Source organism: Lepisosteus platostomus, chromosome 5 (genome assembly GCF_059453375.1).
Source record: "Lepisosteus platostomus isolate fLepPlt1 chromosome 5, fLepPlt1.hap1, whole genome shotgun sequence".
Lineage (NCBI taxonomy): Eukaryota > Metazoa > Chordata > Actinopteri > Semionotiformes > Lepisosteidae > Lepisosteus > Lepisosteus platostomus.
This window is the reverse complement of record NC_142615.1, coordinates 21,366,886-21,386,781: the sequence shown is the minus strand read 5'-3', so window position 1 is coordinate 21,386,781 and position 19,896 is coordinate 21,366,886. Positions and strand designations below refer to the sequence as shown.

The following is a 19,896-nucleotide window of genomic DNA, read 5'->3' as shown; positions in this document are numbered from 1 at the left end:
GCAGGGGACTAAAGTCAGCAGACGAGCGAGTTGCAAATCGGTATTAATCTGGTGTACAGAGCTGCATGCTAATCTTTGGATCATCTCCAGTTAATGTGATGCTGTTCTTACCTTGCAATTGACCCAATCTGACTACTGGCACCAACAACTCTGTTAGTACAAATAAACTTCTTGTGTACCTACCGTGATACATAAGTTTGGTGGAGAGGTTTGGCAGCCCATATTCAGTCAAAGGTGTGTGTGCAGATCACTATGATATACAGGCATCAACAAACTGACATACAATATTAAATGTTTAACTGATAAAACCCAAATGAACCAAACCTGAATAAATTAGTGGTGGAAAGAAGTCTTTTTATTTAGCAAAAGGTCTCTGAGCCTTTGGTAAGAACGATGGGTATATAACCCATTGTCCTCAATATTAAAAATGAATCCTTGAGCACTGCTGTTGTACCAACGGTCCTCAAAAGTGCTGCCATTACCCCCGTCCCATAAAAGCCTAACATTACCCTTGCTTGCATAAACTGTAGAACGTGCCTTCATATTTCAGTTGCAGTTTAATCTATTATCACCCTACTCCCCACTTCATAACCTTCGCTCTTCTAATTCTGGTCTCCTAACTGTCCCCCAAGCCCGTCTACACTGTATGGGTGACAGGGCCTTCTCCTGTTATGCCCCCACGCTCTGCCCAAGGATAACAGAGTCACCTTCCCTAAACTCCTTCAACTTCAGACTCAACACCTTGGTCTGCAGAAGAGCCTTTACTGAACCGGTTCCATTCTTTACCCCCCTGCTTCTACTTTCCTTAGTACCACCATCCATGGTCTCCTCTGTCTATTGGAATTGTTTTATCCTGTGTATTCTTATTGTAATTAAGACAAGTGCTTTGAGAAGCCACCTTTGGAACCATTATATAAAATAGTTTATCCTAAATCCTTGAAGCTTTAATAGGTCAGTGCAGTAGGGCTAAAGATTAACTGTTAGTGGGCCAGCAGGATTTGTGCAAGTTATAGGTAGTCACAAAGGAAGACTAGGATTCACTTGTTATTCATGACTGGGACACTGAAACAGGGGAGAGGCTTTGTGTAGTAAGCATTCAGTCTCAATCTACACAGTCTGTGCTGCTGGTAGAGGTGGTTGTAAACACCTGTCTTCCTAGTCAAGTACTGGGATCTCCAGTCTCAATCCTAATACTTCTCATGACTGTCCAATACCACTACTGTGAAACCAACACCCATAAGATAAGACCTCCGAGATTCTAACTACACCATTATTCACTGATGTTTGTGCACCAGTATTGTTCCTTTGCTAAGGAAGGGAAGGCCTACTTTATACCAAGCCCCTGTTGACAATCCCTTCCTTGTGTTTCTTTTAGTCAGTTTGTGCAGCCTAGAATAGGAAACCAGATCTCACTCTTACTGGGCACTACAGTAGCAACTCACACTCCATAAGCACTACCCCTCTCGGAAACAGGAGGATTTCCAGTATATTGAACACCTCTGTCTCTCCCCAAGTAAAAAAAAAAAGTCACACTACCCTGCCCAAGGAATAGTGCGGCCATCTTCCCCAACTACAACACTATTACTCCAGACATTTTCAGTCCTCATTGGCAGCAATACGGGAAGCATTCTTGAAAGGGGAACCCCCACAAATACTTCCATTGATTAATGGGTCTCACTTCCCTTGAATTCCTCCACCCCATTCAAACCTATAAACCATAAAGAAACGAGGGCAGGCAGAAGGGTCTTTCACAGGTTTGAGATGTTGCCATTACAAGGCAAGTGGAGGCAGGAGAGTCACAAGGGCCAGGCTGGAGCCTTCATTCAGGCACCTGGGGAGGAAGAAGGAGAACAATCCAGCTGAACTGCAGGACACCCACCCCTACAGGAGCTCCTCCTGCCAGACCCTACCTGTCCACTGGCCAACATCTCCAAAGTCCTCTGCTCCCTCCACATCCTCACTGGTGCTCTCAGCATCCTCACTGGAGCTCTGAGGGTCTCCCTCCTCATCCTCAGTCCAGTCAGCTCCCACATCCAGAGGAGCTTCTACTGGTGCCACAGCCACCCGACTGCTGGTCACCAGGCTCCTGGTACCTGTGGACAAGCAACACCCAGGAGTGAGGGATCCGCTATACCCAGAGTCCCACAGTGATGCTACTCATCTAAACAGTCCCTTTGTCCAGCATGGGATCATTCCTCAGTTGTCCAAGCATGGTTGTCTCCTGGGCAGAGATGCATCCACAAGGGATAGAGAACCAGACCCACCTTCATTCCGACTGCCAGCACACCTGGAATCACAGCAGGCACAGACCTCATGGTCACCATACAGCTCCTCCCACCTGGAGGAAAGGTTTACAGGTGAGGCCTAAACCTGGCATGTCCCAGAGCACCCTCAGCAGGCTCCTTGCAGAAGTACCCCTTCGCCTCCCTGTTGTAGGTGCAGGACTTGGTCCCTGGTGTTGCTTTAGCAGGAGCCACAGCCATGACACAGTGCATGTACAGCTCAGTCACTTCATGCTGCAAGAGGGAAGGTCACAGCATTAAGGGATCAAGGCCAATAGAGGGACAGAGAAGGACCTTCTGCCATCAGTGAAGGCAAGCTGGCAGCTCTAGGAACTACAGCTGCCACAGTCTGGTTCACATCTAGATCATGGATGGAAAAGCAGACCATGGATCAGTAGAGCGAGAAGGCTGAGCAGCCTTTGAGAGCAGTACCTTCCTGGACAGCTTCTTCTGGAAGAGGAAGGCATCAATTGTGAAGTGGAGCACATCCTTCTGCTTGGAGGGGACAAACCTGGACAGGCAGCCATCTGCCTTGCTGTCCACCATGCACCTGGGGACAAGGACAAGGATGAACCCCTGCAGGCTCTCAGGGCTCCTGCCCACCTCCCCTCCCAGAAGGGGCCGTACCCCAAGTTGTCGATCACGGGGAAACGGGGCTGGGAGTGCTGGTCTGGTTTCTCAGTTACGTAACACGAGTGGATGTACAGCCTCTGCTCCGCTGTGGCAAAGTAGGCAGTGGCCTGGAAGTACATGGGCTGACCCAGGAAGTACTCATCCTTGGGAGAGAGCCGGACCCAGTGGGCTGGAGAGAGAGGCAGCATTACACCTGCACACAGCACCCCCTGCAGGCAGGTGGAGCCACTCGCTCAAGGAGCTTACAGTTGGTGGTGAGCAGGACAAAGCTGTGCTTGTTCTTCAGGTCCTTGAAGGTCCTTCTCCAGGCCCACGTGGGGACATAGCCAACCTTGAAAGAGTAGGGGAACCTGCAGGACAGAGGGGATGAGGGGCTTCTGGACACTTTCCCAGCGGCTTCTCAGCAGCAGCAGAGCCCTGCCTACCTGTTGTAGGAGCACTTGACAGGCACAGAGAAGGGAATGAAGCGATGCACAGGTGCACTGGAGGAGGGCGGGGCATAGCGGAGAGTGTTGGAGTACACCAGGCGGCCCTGGACAACCTGCAAAGTCACAGAGGAAGGGATATTCCCAGGAAAGGCAACCCCGATACTGGCCCTACAGCTCACATCGATACACTGCCTGTAGATGAAGACCCGCTTACCGATCGCTCGGCGCCGCACTCGTGAAGCCCGTAGATGAAGTAGAAGTAACGGCGTGTGGTTCGGCTGACGCTGCAGTTGCCCAAGGTCACCTCCGATGGCCGACAGCTGAAGCCGAACAGGAGCCGACTGACCCTCACGTACAGCCTGCTGGAGTCGCACCACACAGCCACTCCTCAGGTGCCCCCGATGGCCGGGCGAGCCGGCTGCCGCCCTCGCTGGGGAGGAAACAGGACGCTCTTGATGTAGGCGGGTAAGGGGCGGCTGCCGGCTTCGGGCTTCATCTTCTCCTTGTCGAAGTAGGGCGAGTACGCGTCTCTGGACACGGGAAGGCGGCGAAAGTCGGGAGCCAAGGACTGCGAGTCGTTCTCGCTTGCAGACAGGTCTTCGGAGGGCGCATCTGCCAGGTTCAAATCCTCCGACTGGGCTGAGTCTTCAGGAGCCGGGAGGTCGGCCTGGAGCGCTAATTCCCGAGAGTCCCAGCCAGCCGGCCCGGCGGAAATCAGTGCGGGGAGCCCGGCCCTTGCGCACAGGCACAGCACAAAGAGAAACGAGCGCATTGCCAAATTGACGTCCCGCTAAACTGCTACAGAAGTAAGACACATAAACCACCAAACTGTGTTGAAGCAAGAGAGCATAAAGTGTGAACGCGGTGACTAGGTTTTTATACTAGCAGGACTATGCTACCACACACATGGTCGCACTACCGCTCAATCAACACAATCAATTACACACAGAGACCCGAATTGTTTTCAGCGTCTAATTAGAACCTGCTTCCAGTCTGAGGCGGGTCTCCGTGAAGCCGCCTGAACACTTTCCCGTGTGTATCTGACCCCAGCGAAGGAGTTCCACGTAATTTCGACAGAATGAAATCACCCACACTTGTAAAATTTGCTCAGATTAATTTATTGTTCAATTCGTTTCTAATTTCCAAGGACAGTGTTAAACTCGCTGTCAGACAGATTACGGAACATGCGACACGTCCGTCCACACTTTCTTTTATCGAGGGGGCTGTTCTATCAACACGTAATTTTACAATAATATTTTTACTAATTTTCATGTGTAATTGCATGTCATATTAAAATGTGTAATACAAGCAGTTCTTTGCTTCCCAGTAAAGAAATACTGATCAGCTTTTGACATGTTCTGATAATAATTTGTCTGATTTCTCAGAGATTGCTTTTGCTTCGCAGCACTGAGAACCAATGGAAGCCCGTTTCCGCCAGGGAGTAAAAAAAACGCACTATGGTATCTCAGAATTGTGACTTAGAATCTCAGAATTGCGACCTAAAAACTCAGAATTTTGACTTTATATCTCACATTTGCGACTTCGAAATAGCCCATATTTCATTGTCTGTCCTTTTGTTATTGTAACGGACTCGGGTTCTAGGGCTTGTGCCCTCGCCGCTCCCACCCTACTTCGTGCCTCACTGTATTGGCTTGAATCCAGGCCTTGCTAGCTGAGCTAAAGAACATTTTAGATATAAAGTCGGAGTTCTGAGTTACCAAGTCGCAATTTTGAGTTACTTAGTCGGAATTCTGCGATACCATAGCGCGTTTTTTTAACTCCCTGGCAGAAACGGGCTTTCATACATTTCAATTAGTCTGGTCAGTGCAGGACAAGTTAATGTAGAACCATTGCTATGTCTGTCTCTTGTTTGTATATAAATGAATGTCTTTGACAACTTAATGTTAGTTTTTAATTTAGTTTTACGATGTAGGTCATGCGTTAACATATGCAGGAGCATACAAAATGTCTCCCTCCTGATTCAGCTCATGCTCCATAGGAGAGAAGCGATTCCTCCTGCTTCTCGTACAACCATATCAGAACAGAAGCCCGTGTCACCCGGCTCTGATTTAAGAGCAACTCACATCTTTAGCCCTTTTTTTATTCGTGATCATAATTTTCTAAAGTTATGATCAATATTGAACTTTTTCTAAATAAAACGACAATAATCAAACATACAAAGTATTAGGAGTTGACAGGGTGCCCCTTTGGAATAGTCGTCAGAAAATGTGAGAAAAGGAAAGTTACCTAAGCTCTCACACACAGCATTAGAGATTGGAATCTGATTGTAAAAAAAAAAAACTACCTGTCTCCCCTTCATTTAACGGTGCTGTTGTTTTTATTTTACATGTTGTTAGCATTTTAATGAATTGTTAAAAGATTGATACACAAATCGCTAAATAAGAAAACGTAAAAACCCAACTGTAAGCAGTTGACCATTCATATTCCTGAATTTTAAATCCCTGTGTTTATCTGTGTCCAAGTGCCTGGTGCAGCTATTTTGAAAGCAGAGTCTATGATTTATTGCGGAAGCGCATTTTTGCCACCCAGGAAAAAAATCTTAATTAATAAATACCAAATTATCTCCTAATTACGAGATAGCAACGATGTCATTTGTGTGTATGAACAACCTGTTACATTTGCAATGGCAGTACCTACAGGCTATCAAAAGGTTTGCTGGCACTGTGGGTTTAGTTTTCCTGACAACGTGCATGCTGAGAAATGCGCACGGACTGACTTTCTTCTCGCAATGAAAATGTTACCGTTTGTACCTCATGTAAACACAGTTCTAACCATTAGCACACTCATATATATCCTGAATCAAGAACGAATGTGACCTAGAATCCATTGTACCGCTTCAAACTGAAAGTCAGATATGTAGTCTCAAACTACATAACTCAGGATTTTTTTTCCCTTGATGGCAGCATTGGCTTGTGTTATTTAGATTCAACCACTGAAGAGGTTGGTTTTGTGTTTTTAGCTATTGAACATAACTGGTAAGTTTAAGTCAGTTCTTGTAACTCTTTCCGCTCGAAAGCGCTGTATTAATACCGGCGCACCTGTCTCCACAGGAAAGTTATTGCTGTTCCCAAACCAATGTACTGCAGCTTGTGGCCACGTGTTCCTGCTGTCAGCATGTGATACCATGTTCTTCCACCGCTAGAAATATTACTGCTCTAGTACAGGAGTAAAAAAGGAAACAAATGAAAACACCGTTTAGAAAAAACACACACGTCTCAGGCCTTAACCATGACAAGGATGGGATTTGAACCTAGACGAGCAGAGTACAATGGATTAGCAATCCAAAAAGTGACTCCTGTTTAATTTTCTTTTCGCTTGCTCGATTTGTAGTACGCTCCTCAATCCTTACAACCGATAAACAAAACGGCTTCATGTGCCACAGCATTCTGCTGCAGGTACGGGTTGCACCGTGTATTAGGCGAACCCGAATGGAATATTTCAAATATGTGAAGAATTTCATGAAACCTGAAAAAAGAAGATCACAGCCAATGTCAACAGTTCAGGGCCTGTAGGTAGCTTCAACAGAACAAAACGATCTGAAGCCGCAATAATTTCAGAGTGTATTGTGACACTCTAACCATGCTGTTGCTATTACTGCTACTTCTGCTGCAGTTGCTTTAAACTCTACTCAGCGGGCAAGTAAAGTTGTACAAAAAATAGACTACTTTGAGCCGTCCAAATTCCATTATGTGAATTTAAGCTTTTTTTTTATTAATAACAGCATGAGTAATACAATGCATGCTCAGAAACGTTACTTATAAGCTTATGAAGCAACAGTGTTTCGACAATTTGCGGTCTTCAAAAAGTAAACGCTGAAGTTTTTATACTTCCTTGTGAGCAGATCACCTTTGATTTAGAAAAGGAAAACTTACTCCCCTGTTGCTTTCATTGCAATATCTGAATCGAGACCCAAGCGCTAAGAAAGCTGAAAAACGCAGAAGTAATAAACCCGATTTTAATTCAGATACACATTTTCTAATGCAGCCTTCATTACAAGACACTCTATTTCTCGAAAGCGTCTTATGTAAAAAAGAGGAAAACGAAAATATATGGATGACAATATTTAAAAGCTGAAGATTTTACTTTTGAGAAATTGTCATTTTATGTATCTAGATGCTTTTCAACCGCTGTTTTTAGAACCTTGCTGTGCTTCCTGAATCATTTTAAGTGTTATAAACTGGGTGTGGAGATAGCGATCACTTTGTAGAGCAGTTGATAGGCTGGAGCTGTTCAGACTACTCTTGTTATTTCTCAAACGCTTCCATCATTTTTCTTTCATGCTAGGACGCGAGTGTGTACATGTGTTTGGTTTTCGTTTCACTGATTCTCATTGAAGATTTGGGAATTAACGAAGAAAGAATCAGTAACCAGGAAGGCAGAAGCTTTGGTTCTCAACGATCTTGAAGACGCCCATGTAGAGCAGCGTGTGATGGTTTGTACTACAAAAGACCAAGTGCTCAGTGACGTCTGCGTTTACCGTTGAAACTTTTCATCTCAGGTGCAAAAGCAGTTGTGTTAAACATAGCTGAGTGGTGCAGCAGAAGCGTCCTGGGTCCATAACCCAAAGATCAATGGATCAAAGCCATCCTCTGCTATATATGTTTAATGCACGACTGATAAGCACACCATCAGTTTAATGACGTGCATTGAAACTGATTTCTTCTCTCGTATGTGCAAACTTCACACTTAGGGTGCTCTTTAATCTTTACAAATATGCAGATGCCCAAATGTTTCTTTTGTTGTTCTGACATCTTTTATAGATTCCTCAAATCCTTCAAATGAACATCCATATCAGCACAGTTATGTTTATATCTTTTAAAATTAAAGTACATACAACAAAAATATCAATGTACATTTGTACTGTGCTCATTTAATAATGATTGTCGAGTTCTCCGACAACTCTGTGTTATAATTTTAAAACATTTTTGCTAAGGATACACAACGGGTGTATAAGGCATTCTAACTACAGCCAGCTGAAGATAAAATTCCACACGTGAAAATGGTTTCACGCACATTTCCTGCAAAGTTCAAGAGGGCTTTTAGCGGAGATTATGTTTACATCGAAACAATCCGAAGCGCGTCCCTGACCACCAGCCCTTTGTATAACAGCTGTACAAAGACACTCCCGTGCATAAGGAAATGTTGTGTTTAACAGAAGTGAGTTAACATGATCCGTGACCTAATTTACCAGAACAAATACTCACCCAGCAAGGTCTGCTTTACTACAAGAGAGAAGTAGAGTGAAAGACGTGATCATTTCACGCTGTTGTGGAACAAAACGCTTTTTTCTTGGAATTCTAAATCAATTAGAAATTCAGAGCGACACATAAAGGCTTTGTCTGCTTAAAAGTGATGATTTTTAAAAACTGATAAAAATGTAGAAAACACGTTTCTCACGTAGAAATTTAAGATGGGGGTGGAGTATTACTAGGAGCGGCGCTGAACTCACCATGGTGCAATTCATTTACGTGACGGGCTGGTGGTTTAATGGATAACGCGTCTGATTTCGGTTTATTAGATTGTCGATTCGACTTCTACCGGGGTTGTGTGATTTAAATCAGGCTCCTCAGAAATAGATGTCCGTTATGTAAATGAACCGCACCTGAAAGCAAACGTTGGGTCTGGGTTCCTTTCTTTCCTACATGAAATAGCAAATCGTTACAAAAAAAAAAACACCAACTAATGTCCAATGGCGTTAGTCATTTAAGTAAACATGAATATACTGTAAGGTCTTGGTACATGGGAGTGGATTTCAACCACAATTAAAAAAGGGCAAATTATAATTACAGGCTTCAGACACTTTTTCAAACAAAAGAGACCAAACACTCCCTAACTTTCAGGTTTGCTTGAACCTGTAACAAAAAAGGGGTCTGAAGCTTCCATTCTCTGATGTCACTGTCTCTAAAGCCGGGCGTGATGTTTCGCGGATATGCAATGTGCCTTTTCTCTTGTCGTGTTCATGATGATTCGCTGCATAAGCTCCTGATTGGGTGTCTTGTACTGCGCTGTTACTTCGTTCAGATTACCTATGTGGTGTACAGATAAAACCCGACTGCGTGGTGTAATTTCCGGGTTCGGCACCAGCAGCGCCTGCAAACTCCTCAGCTGACCTCGACGTGATTTGAACACGCAACCTTCTGATCTGGAGTCAGACGCGCTACCATTGCGCCACGAGGTCACTCGCCACAAGTGCTTTTAATTCCCCCAAAGAGAACAATCAGCATCCCTGAAAAAGATTTTTTTTCATTCTCTCCTGTGAGGAGCGCCGCTCTTCCAACGAGAGACTCTTCTTCCCAGACCACAGAATATTCTTTCCGCCCGGCTCTCTCACAGAGAGCAGACACACCGTCTCCACTGATGTGTTTACTACATCTATAGATCTGACCCCCTACAGCCCCGATATTCCTGGACAGGATATTTACCACCAGCCTCGTGAACGTCTCATCTTGACCTCTCCCAGGAGGAGCACAATTAACACAGAATCCTCTCTCCATTTAGCAAATAACAAAAAACACTGTTTACCTGTCAAGACAGAAAACCAGGCTGCTGCAGGTGAGGCTTAAACTCACAACCTCGGCATGAGTCCACTGAATATGTCATTTTACATGGCCTGAACCAGGAAAGAGATTGGAAGTCAAGAAGTTATGGTTTTTTTTTTAATACTTGCCTACTCTTTTAATTTTTCGGTCAAATATTTTATTTGGGAGTACTTTCAATTGATGTTAATCCTAGTCCCGATGCACGATTCTGGGCCATGGTGCATCTTGAATAATGTTCTTATAGGCTTCAGTTTGGAAAAGTGCGCTCTTCAGAAGCTACCGAAACCGCTAATGGTTACATAACACAATGCAAAAGGAACGTTCGGGTTTGAAAAAGAATATTACTTGCTATGAATACAAACACTGTTACAGCAGGCGTGTTAGGGCTATTTTAGCTTAGATCATCAATTCATCTTACATTTCTTCTCCATCTATATCAACAGCGTCATCGCTAGTGAGCCCTAAAGGCAGGTCCTGGCAATACAATCTTCTTTAGAAAACATTTTTAAAACTATTTCCACTACCATACATAAAGTAAAAGATTCCGATTGCACGCAACTAATAAATTATCTTTTCCAGGGGCGTTGTAGCTAGATGCAAATTACAATCGAAAATATCAGTATCAGCTTTAATATTTTCTTTTGGATCCACAGGACGATCAGCATGAGCCATCAAAGAGCCTGTAGTGGCAAGAAGTTTAAAAGCACACAAGTGATCTGTCTTTGGTCAAAGGACTTGCTGGAGCAGTAGGACACAGAGCAATATCTAGCAGCTGTAGACGATGTTCGGGGAAGAGATAATTCTGTTTTCAGCACAGGGAGTGAGAATGAGCTCAGTCCGGCTCCCAGCAGAATCCATTCTGGTTTGGTTACTATCAGACTGTGCGTCTGAGGCTCTTTAAATCGCAACGTGAAAAAAAAAGAACAAAAAACATTTGCTCACATCTTGTGATTTCCACAAGAGGAAGAGAAGATATCACTTTAAAAAAAATCAGAACTGAAGATTTGGATCCGGGACCTCATACTTGTTAAATGATTAAAATAATAATTATGAAAATATCAGGTTGTGTTTCTGCAACATATCGTGCACAGTATGCCATTTATTTCTAAAAATACAGTAGATTGTACTTAATAAAAATGTACAATTCACCGCTGGTATAAACAGATGTGTGCTGTGTTTGCCTTTGTAAGCATTTGTTTAAAAAATAAGTTCACAATACGATAAAAAACACAGAAAGCACAAACGTAATAATATAATGATACAAAATCAATACCAAATCATAAAGCCAATTAAGTACCTATCCTTTGAAAACAGTGACATTTGTATCTACTTTTGAATTACAAATCAGACAGCATAGTCCCTTAATTCACAGATAAGACATTTGCCAAAACAAACCAGATGTTAGCTGAATTCGGAACAACAGCCTCTGCTTCATCGTTTATTGAGCTTTTGATCAACGTCTGAGTGAAAAAGATTCGCTATTTTAACTATTTAATTAAAGTTCACAAAAGCACCTTTCTTCGAGCTGTAGTTGAAACAGCAACTTAAGGATTCCTAACTGTTTCTAATACAGTCAGCCGTGCTACCAACTGAGCTATCGAAGGGATTTAAAGTGCTCCTCTCTGGCACATATTGCCCAATGTAGTGAAATATTCCGGGTACTTAAATTCCAGTTCGACATCAAGTTTCCAACTCGTTTCCTTGGTCTTGTTTACCTTGAATTTAAGCCACAAACCAGGATTCTACTGTATAATCTTCCGGGGATGTTACAAAATGTTTGATGGGGCATCAATCATTACAGGCGGAAATTCACTCCTTTTTTTTTCTCGACGCATCATATTAAACATTTCATTTGGATCGAGAAGAGGATCACCATGAGAGACAGAACAAACTGTTTGATTCCGTCTTTATTGGGAGCTGTATCACAGCTAATGCATGTAAAGCCTTCAGTATGCGATAGTGAGAGCTCAGTTATGCCAGGGAGTGGGAGTAAAGAGAACTGAACTGAAATTTAGTAAATTCATATTTAAATAGAGTGTAAATCATCAAAGTGTTCTGTCACTTAAAACTTATTACACTACCAGGAGTGGGGATTGAACCCACGTGGACATTTGTCCATTGGATCTTAAGTCCAACGCCTTAACCACTCGGCCATCCTGGTCTACAGCAATATGCTTTTCAGTTGTTTAACATTTAAATATGATTCAGTAATTAAAAAAAATTAAACCACGAAACCTCTTAGAGTTGCGAGAATACTTCCTTTGTGTATAAAATACATTGTGAATGCTTTCTCAGCCTTTACTTTTTCGTTTTTATGACATTTTTTTGACCGAGCACGAATATTCTTTTGTCCATATCTTCACAATGGAAGCACAGAACGCCGTCAAACCAAATGCATTTTAAAGACCAAGACTTGTGGATATTTCCACAGCCTCTACATCAAACTATCAGTGGGCTAATTATCTTTTTTTAAACCTCCGGTTTTTCATCGATGCGTAATTACGCACTTACTGGAACCCGGAGGACCACTGTGTACAGACGTTCACAACGTGAGAAATACTGTTCAATACAGCTTTGTGCGAATAACCCGTATATGACCATAGGAAGCAGAACAGCGCAGTCTCCAATTACCCAGACTGTAAGCACAGGAATAAAGCTTTGTTTGATTTCTGAAACCCTTCCTTTACGCCCTGTTTTCATTCAGGTAAGGGTCAACTATATTGACAATACTACTGACAGCAGGAAGATTAAAATATTCTTTACTCAGCAGCTCATTAAAAACAGCTCCCATGATGTTCAAACCGATTTTTTACACAGAACACTGACACAGCTTTGCGTTCTGAATCTCTTTTTCTCATGCTTTTATTTAATATGGCACAATGCACTGGGATAGGGGTATTCTGTTCACAAACCAATAGCATTTAAATCACAGCACCCAGAATGCTGCAAGTAAGTGTTTTGCACACTAAGCAGGTCTTCTGACTTTTCCCAGCTTTGTTTTGGGTTGTGGAACCTTTATATTTTATGAACTTCTGAAGATAACACTACAGGTAATACACTGGAACAGGTGGGTCTTCTTCATGGCTCAATAGTGTAGTGGTTTGATGGGTTTACTTAGACAATTATTAATTGTAACAGTAATCACGAGGTTGTTCGTTGTAGCTTTTAGAAAATCAATCGTCAGAACAACTAACAACGCACACACACGGGTTCAATACACGAGATACATGTATTAATATAAATTGTGCACCAAAGATATACTAGTCTGCCTGGATACGAGCAGCAGACCTTACTGTGAGGGTTATCAATATACAAGGTACTTAATCTCGAAGAGATGCAAACACAAAGAGATACACAACAGAGAATATATTTCAATATATATCGTTCGGTTACCAAATCGCTAACCAGTGTTATTACCCACTGTTACTCTAAACTCGGAAGTAAATACATTACTCATGAATTAAATTGATAACAACTTGTGTTGAGGTACAATTGAATTCTCGAGAAGCAATGTAGAACATGGGGTTTACTTTTCCACTGTGTATGGATTTGGAATCTCCCGGCACGAACACCAAACCAACCAGTCAAGGTGCAGCTCGGAGTAGGACGGGCGGAGAAATCTGACTGCGGCGCGCAGGGCAGTCGTTGCTCCGAGGGGATCTACCAGCAGTCCGGCTGGCTAGTAGAAAGTCTCTATGCACAGAGTATGACCGCGAGTCCTCACAAGTCACTCTTTTGCCTGGGAAGAAACTGGTTAGTTCCCGGTCCAGCGCTGCTTCTGAATAAGCTATTCAGGTTGTCGACGAGGGTCCAACTGTAGGCTGCCGTTGATCAAGCGGAGCATTCACGTTGGTAGAATTCTGAGTACGTACGGGATCCTCGGCCTTGCGCTTAGAACAAAGTCCAAGTCCTTTTGCAGACAACAGCAGTTGTCACGTGATTGTCTCTGAGGATGCACGAAAATGGCCAAGGAGAGCCCCGATCTGAGCTTGCGCACCCTTTTTGACCAAGACCCAGGTGTGGGCTGATTGGTTGAGAGTTCGGTGGGCATTGGAGACCCACATGGTATTACCACGCCCTGCCAGTCCCTGATTGGTTGGTCAAGATGAGATATAAGTCACTTACTCTTGATACTTAGGAATGCAGTCCAGATGTCCATTCGGCACTCTCTAGACTGATAGGCGCCAATGGATGACCATTGATCATGATAGCCAGGCTTAGCTAAGTGCATCCCCGTCTGGGAGCTTGTTCCTTATCAAAAGAAAACATCTTAAATCAGCCTGCATGAATACTTTCTCTGTGGCTGCACCACAGAGATGGAGGGTGAGATGGGGCCTCCTTTAGGACAGCATACCAACGCTTAATTCTGTCTTATTAACAAGCATTGCCCCTGCAATAGCAATTCAAATACAACAGCCACACTGCTTAAACCATATGTTTTACACACCAGACAGGCCCCCTAACCTCATACAACCTTGCTGTGGCTGTGACCCCTTTCTTTATTTTTTTATGATTTTCTGAAGGTAACACTTCAGGTAATACATTGGGATAGGTGGGTCTTCTTCATGGCTCAATAGCAATTCAAATACAACAGCCACACTGCTGAAACCATATGTTTTACACACCAGACAGGCCCCCTAACCTTATACAACCTTGCTGTGGCTGTGGCCCCTTTATTTATTTTGTAATGATTTTTTCAATATGGCACCATTAGACAGCCGGTACATGGGAATAGGGGGGTGGTATTCACGAGTCAATAGCTCTTCAAGCACAACAGCCACAGTGCTGCAACCAGGTGTTTTACACACCAGACAGGCCCCCTAACCTTATACAATCTTGCTGTGGCTGTGTCCCTTTTCTTTATTTTTTATGATGTTTTCAATATGGCACCATTAGACAAGGCGGTACATGGTGATAGGAGGGTGCTATTCACGAGTCAATAGCTCTTCAAGCACAACAACCACAGTGCAGCAACCAGGTGTTTTACATCAGACATTCCACCTAACCTTATACAACCTCGCTTTGAGTTGTGGAACATTTCTTTATTTTTTAATGATTTTTTTACTGTAATCAAGTGTTGTGCTCATTAATAATAATAATAATAATAATTGCTTACACTTATATAGTGCTTTTCTGGACACTCCACTCAAAGCGCTTTACAGGTAATGGGGACTCCCCTCCACCACCACCAATGTGCAGCATCCACCTGGATGATGCGACGGCAGCCATAGTGCACCAGAACACTCACCACTATCAGTGAGGAGGAGAGAAGAGAAATGTAGCCAATTCAAAGAGGGGGATTATTAGGAGGCCATGATTGGTAAGGGCCAATGGGGATATTTGGCCAGGACGCCGGGGTTACACCCCTACTCTTTTCAAGAAACGTAATGGGATTTGTAATGACCACAGAGAGTCAGGACCTGTTTTACATCTCATTCGAAGGAAGGCGCCTGTTTACAGTATAGTGTCCCCGTCACTATACTGGGGCATTAGGACCCACATGGACCGCAGGGTGAGCGCCCCCTGCTGGCCCCACTAGCACCTCTTCCCTCAGGAACCTTAGTTTTTCCCAGGAGGTCTACCATCCAGGTACTGACCAGGCTCACACCTGCTTAGCTTCAGTGGGTTGCCAGTTGTGAGTTGCAGGGTGATATGGCTGCCGGCCATAATCAGCAGCCTTCAGTACTGAAGCAGGTGTGAGCCTGGTCAGTACCTGGATGGGAGACCTCCTGGGAAAAACTAAGGTTGCTGCTGGAAGAGGTGCTAGTGGGGCCAGCACCACCATTAGGCAGGCCTCCTGACCTTTCACAGTCATGCTTTGTTGTGTGAAACTTTAATTATCTTTTTAGGATTTTTTGAACATGGCAACTTCCACCGAGATGGGTGGGGGGTGTCGGGGTGCTCTTCAATAGCTTTTTCATCTATACACACAAACGGATGTAACCAAGACACTCAGAACCTGTCACGCAGGGGCTGACTGCTGAGGATAGGGATCCAATGCGGTGCCCTTGGTAGGGTTGGCACGAGACGCAGGCGTAGTCGGAGTAAACAGGCAGGGGTCCGAGTCCGGGAAGGCGTATGTCGAAAAAAACTCAGTCTTCACTCAGGTTGGGAGATTGTCAACAGAGAACTTTAATACAATCAGCTGAAGGGGAGCATATCACAGAGAAAGGGTTTCCCCTAGCACTCAAGACATGCTCACTGGACTGAAGTTATACTTTCCTTTTTTATACATTAAAAGTAGGCAATACTTTAACATATCAAAGGAACATACAGGGAAAGGGGCAGTGTCAGAAGTCAAACAAACAGGACAGGGGGGTGCCATTTGGCATCCTACAATCTGTTTCAATTTTCTCTGGTTGAATGGGTGTGAGGAATCACAGGCTTTAGTTTGCACCTAAGACAGTGGTCTTAGGTTCGAACAGAAAACCTTTCCCACGCATAGTCACTGTCCTGACCTTTTGACTCGGTCTTCCACATGTAGCACAGGCGTAGGCACAGAATCGACAGGCGAAAGTGTAGTCGAGGGACTGGCAGGGGTCGGAGTCTGGGAAGGCGTCGGTGTGGATTCAGAAGGCAGAGGCGTAAACGAAGAGACAGGCTGGGGTCAGGATCCGATAAAGCGTAAAACAGGCGAAGGTACAAAATCGAGTGGCTAAAGCGGTAGTCGGAAAAGCGGGGTCGAGGTCCAGGGGAGAAGTCGTAGTAAGGCAAAGGTGTAGTTAGTACGTAAGCTCCGGGAGAGAATCTCAATCGTGAGCAATGACCGGGGGCAGATGAGGGTTTAAGCAGAGGACTGATTGACACGTGCACGTTTGGTACGGGGAGAGCTCGTAGGAATGCGGGAGCGCTTGCCTGCGTGAGGGAGATTCGTGGCAAAACCAACAGAATCAACCTGAACTCACAGAAAAACAAGAATGCCCCCGAGACACCTGCACCCCCCCCCCCGGACCACTCTGGTATCAACACCCCCAAACCCATCCATACCAGCTAACAAGACTCAGAATCGGTGCAACCCTCCAACCTGGACCAAGAGCAGGATGGGACAAGAACCTGCACCACACTACGTACACAGGTTTGTATTTTTGGCTGAAGATGAAAATGTCTAACATAGATTGTTTTGGTTATAGCAAACAATAAAAATAGTTGTTAAAATCCAAACACACATAATGAGATCACTCTCTGTCAGTATGTGTAACATTCTGGGTCTGGGCTCCTCTGTATTTGGGCTAAAGAGAGTTCAACAACATTTATTAAATGCACTGACATCATAATCTGACAAGATCCATTGTTTAGGGGAGACTTGACCACCCACTGTCCCCCTGGTATCGTGAAGCTCATTGTCCTTTAGCTTTCCAAACCAGAATCACTTGGGACTCCGGGGGGATCGGTGTATGCAAAATATGAATTCCTTATGCAAGAAATTGTATATGGTCAATATAGCGATCATAACTTATCAGCAGATGGTAATCTCCAAGGAACAAGTATTAGGTTTATTCCACGCTGAAAGATTATCAAATGATTGATGAACCCAAGTGATTTGAAAGAAATGTTAAACAACTCAAAGCGAGGTTGTATAAGGTTAGGGGAGCTGTCTGGTGTGTAAAACACCTGGATGCAGCACTGTGGCTGTTGTGCTTGAAGAGGTATTGACTCGTGAAGAGCACGATGTACTATCCCCATGTACCGCCTGTCTAATGGTGCCATATTGAAAAACTCATAAAAAAATAAAGAAAGGGGCCACAACCACAGCAAGGTTGTATAAGGTTCTGGGGGCTGTCTGGTGTGTAAAACACCTGGTTTCAGCAGTGTGGCTGTTGTATTTGAAATGCTATTGAGCCATGAAGATGACCCACCTGTCCCAGTGTATTACATGTAGTGTTATCTTCAGAAACTCATTACAAAATAAAGAAAGGGGCCACAGCCACAGCAAGGTTATATAAAGTTAGGGGGCCTGTCTGGTGTGTAAAACACTTGGTTTCAGCAGTGTGGGTGCTGTATTTGAAATGCTATTGAGCCATGAAGACGACCCACCTGTCCCAGTGTATTACCTGTAGTGTTATCTTCAGAAACTCATTACAAAATAAAGAAAGGGGCCACAGCCACAGTAAGGTTGTATGAGGTTCGGGGGCCTGTCTGGTGTGTAAAACACTTGGTTTCAGCAGTGTGGGTGCTGTATTTGAAATGCTATTGAGCCATGAAGACAACCCACCCATCCCACCTGTAGTGTTATCTTCAGAAAATCATAAAAAAATAAAGGTTCCATAACCCAAAACAAAGCCTGGAATAGTCAGATGACCTGCTTAGTGTGCAAAACACTTACCTGCAGCATTGTGGTTGCTGTGGTTTAAATGCTATTGGTTTGTGAACAGAATACCCCTATCCCAGTGCATTGTGCCACATTAAATAAAAGCAAGAGAAAAAGAGATTCAGAACACAAAGCTGTGTCAGTGTTCTGTGTAAAAAATCGGTTTGAACATCATGGGAGCTGTTTTTAATAAGCTGCTGAGTAAAGAATATTTTAATCTTCCTGCTGTCAGTAGTATTTTCAATATAGTTGACCCTTACCTGAACGAAAACAGGACGTAAAGGAAGGGTTTCAGAAATCAAACAAAGCTTTATTCCCGTGCTTACAGTCTGGGTAATTGGAGACCGCGCTGTTCTGCTTCCTATGGTCATATACGGGTTTTTCGCATGAAGCGTATTGAACAGTATTTCTCGCTTTGTGAACGTGTGCACACAGCGGTCCCCCGGGTTCCAGTTCGTGCGTAATTACGCATCGATGAAAAACCGGAGGTTTAAAAAAAGATAATTAGCTCACCGATAGATTGATGTAAAGGCTGTGGAAATATCCACAAGTCGTGGTCTTTAAAATGCTTTTGGTTTGAAGGCGTTCTGTGCTTCCATTGCGGAGATATGGACAAAAGCATATTCGTGCTTGGTCAAAAAAATGTCATAAAAACGAAAAAGTAAAGGCTGAGAAATCATCCACAATGTATTTTATACACAAAGCAAGTGTTTTTGTAACTCTAAGAGGTTTCGTGAAAGCGCTACAGGCGTGCCAAAATCGTTTTCGAACTTCAAGCTAACTTACCGGGGTAAAGTTAGCTCGAAGTTCGAAAACGATTTTGGCACGCCTGTAGCGCTTTCACGAAACCTCTTAGAGTTGCGAGAATGCTTGTTTTGTGTATAAAATACATTGTGGATGCTTTCTCAGCCTTTACTTTTTCGTTTTTATGACATTTTTTTGACCAAGCACGAATATTCTTTTGTCCATATCTTCGCAATGGAAGCACAGAACGCCGTCAAACCAAATGCATTTTAAAGACCACGACTTGTGGATATTTCCACACTCTTTACATCAAACTATCAGTGAGCTAATTATCTTTTTTTACACCTCCGGTTTTTCATCGATGCGTAATTACGCACGAACTGGAACCCGGGAGACCGCTGTGTGCACACGTTCACAACGCGAGAAATACTGTTCAATACGGCTTCGTGCGAAAAACCCGTGTATGACCATAGGAAGCAGAACAGCGCAGTCTCCCATTACCCAGACTGTAAGCACGGGCATAAAGCTTTGTTTGATTTCTGAAACCCTTCCTTTACGCCCTGTTTTCATTCAGGTAAGGGTCAACTATATTCACAATCCTACTGACAGCAGGAAGATTAAAATATTCTTTTCTCAGCAGCTTATTAAAAACAGCTCCCATGATGTTCAAACCGATTTTTTACACAGAACACTGACACAGCTTTGCATTCTGAATCTCTTTTTCTCATGCTTTTATTTAATATGGCACAATGCACTGGGATAGGGGTATTCTGTTCACAAACCAATAGCATTTAAACCACAGCACCCACAATGCAGCAAGTGTTTTGCACACTAAGCAGGTCCTTTGACTTTTCCCAGCTTTGTTTTGGGTTGTGGAACCTTTCTTTATATTTTTTAGGATTTTCTGAAGATAACACTACAGGTAATACACTGGGATAGGT

The 19,896-nt window shown here is 43.8% G+C and overlaps 2 protein-coding genes and 2 non-coding genes across 4 annotated transcripts; all 4 read right to left on the bottom strand.

Moving 5' to 3' along the window:
- Nucleotides 1-2,351: 2,351 nt before the first annotated feature.
- Nucleotides 2,352-3,237, bottom strand: LOC148664798 (zona pellucida sperm-binding protein 3-like). The gene is made up of 4 exons (XM_088630921.1): nt 3,162-3,237; nt 2,910-3,084; nt 2,715-2,832; nt 2,352-2,516 (listed from the first exon to the last, which is right to left on the bottom strand). The coding sequence occupies exons 2-4, from the start codon at nt 3,032-3,034 to the stop codon at nt 2,352-2,354; spliced, it is 408 nt and encodes a 135-aa protein (XP_088487047.1). The 5' UTR covers nt 3,035-3,084; nt 3,162-3,237.
- Nucleotides 3,238-3,349: 112 nt separating this feature from the next.
- On the bottom strand, nt 3,350-4,166 carry LOC148664797 (uncharacterized). The gene is made up of 2 exons (XM_088633065.1): nt 3,558-4,166; nt 3,350-3,456 (listed from the first exon to the last, which is right to left on the bottom strand). Exon 1 carries the CDS (start codon nt 4,113-4,115, stop codon nt 3,732-3,734), a length of 384 nt encoding a protein of 127 aa, XP_088489191.1. The 5' UTR covers nt 4,116-4,166; the 3' UTR covers nt 3,350-3,456; nt 3,558-3,731.
- A 5,304-nt stretch (nt 4,167-9,470) lies between these two features.
- trnaw-cca (transfer RNA tryptophan (anticodon CCA)) lies at nt 9,471-9,542 on the bottom strand. Its single transcript has one exon. It is a non-coding gene; the product is annotated as a tRNA-Trp (tRNA).
- A 2,439-nt stretch (nt 9,543-11,981) lies between these two features.
- On the bottom strand, nt 11,982-12,064 carry trnal-uaa (transfer RNA leucine (anticodon UAA)). The gene has a single exon. It is a non-coding gene; the product is annotated as a tRNA-Leu (tRNA).
- Nucleotides 12,065-19,896: the final 7,832 nt, after the last annotated feature.

Bases quoted from the DNA above. Each gene is read 5' to 3' on its own strand.
- LOC148664798 (XM_088630921.1), bottom strand. From the start codon at position 3,034: ATGTACTTCCAGGCCACTGCCTACTTTGCCACAGCGGAGCAGAGGCTG. The intron at 2,833-2,909 runs GTACGGCCCCTT...CCTTGTCCCCAG, and splicing joins CCCGTGATCGACAACTTGGG to GTGCATGGTGGACAGCAAGG. The intron at 2,517-2,714 runs GTACTGCTCTCA...TCCCTCTTGCAG, and splicing joins AGAAGAAGCTGTCCAGGAAG to CATGAAGTGACTGAGCTGTA.
- LOC148664797 (XM_088633065.1), bottom strand. From the start codon at position 4,115: ATGCGCTCGTTTCTCTTTGTGCTGTGCCTGTGCGCAAGGGCCGGGCTC.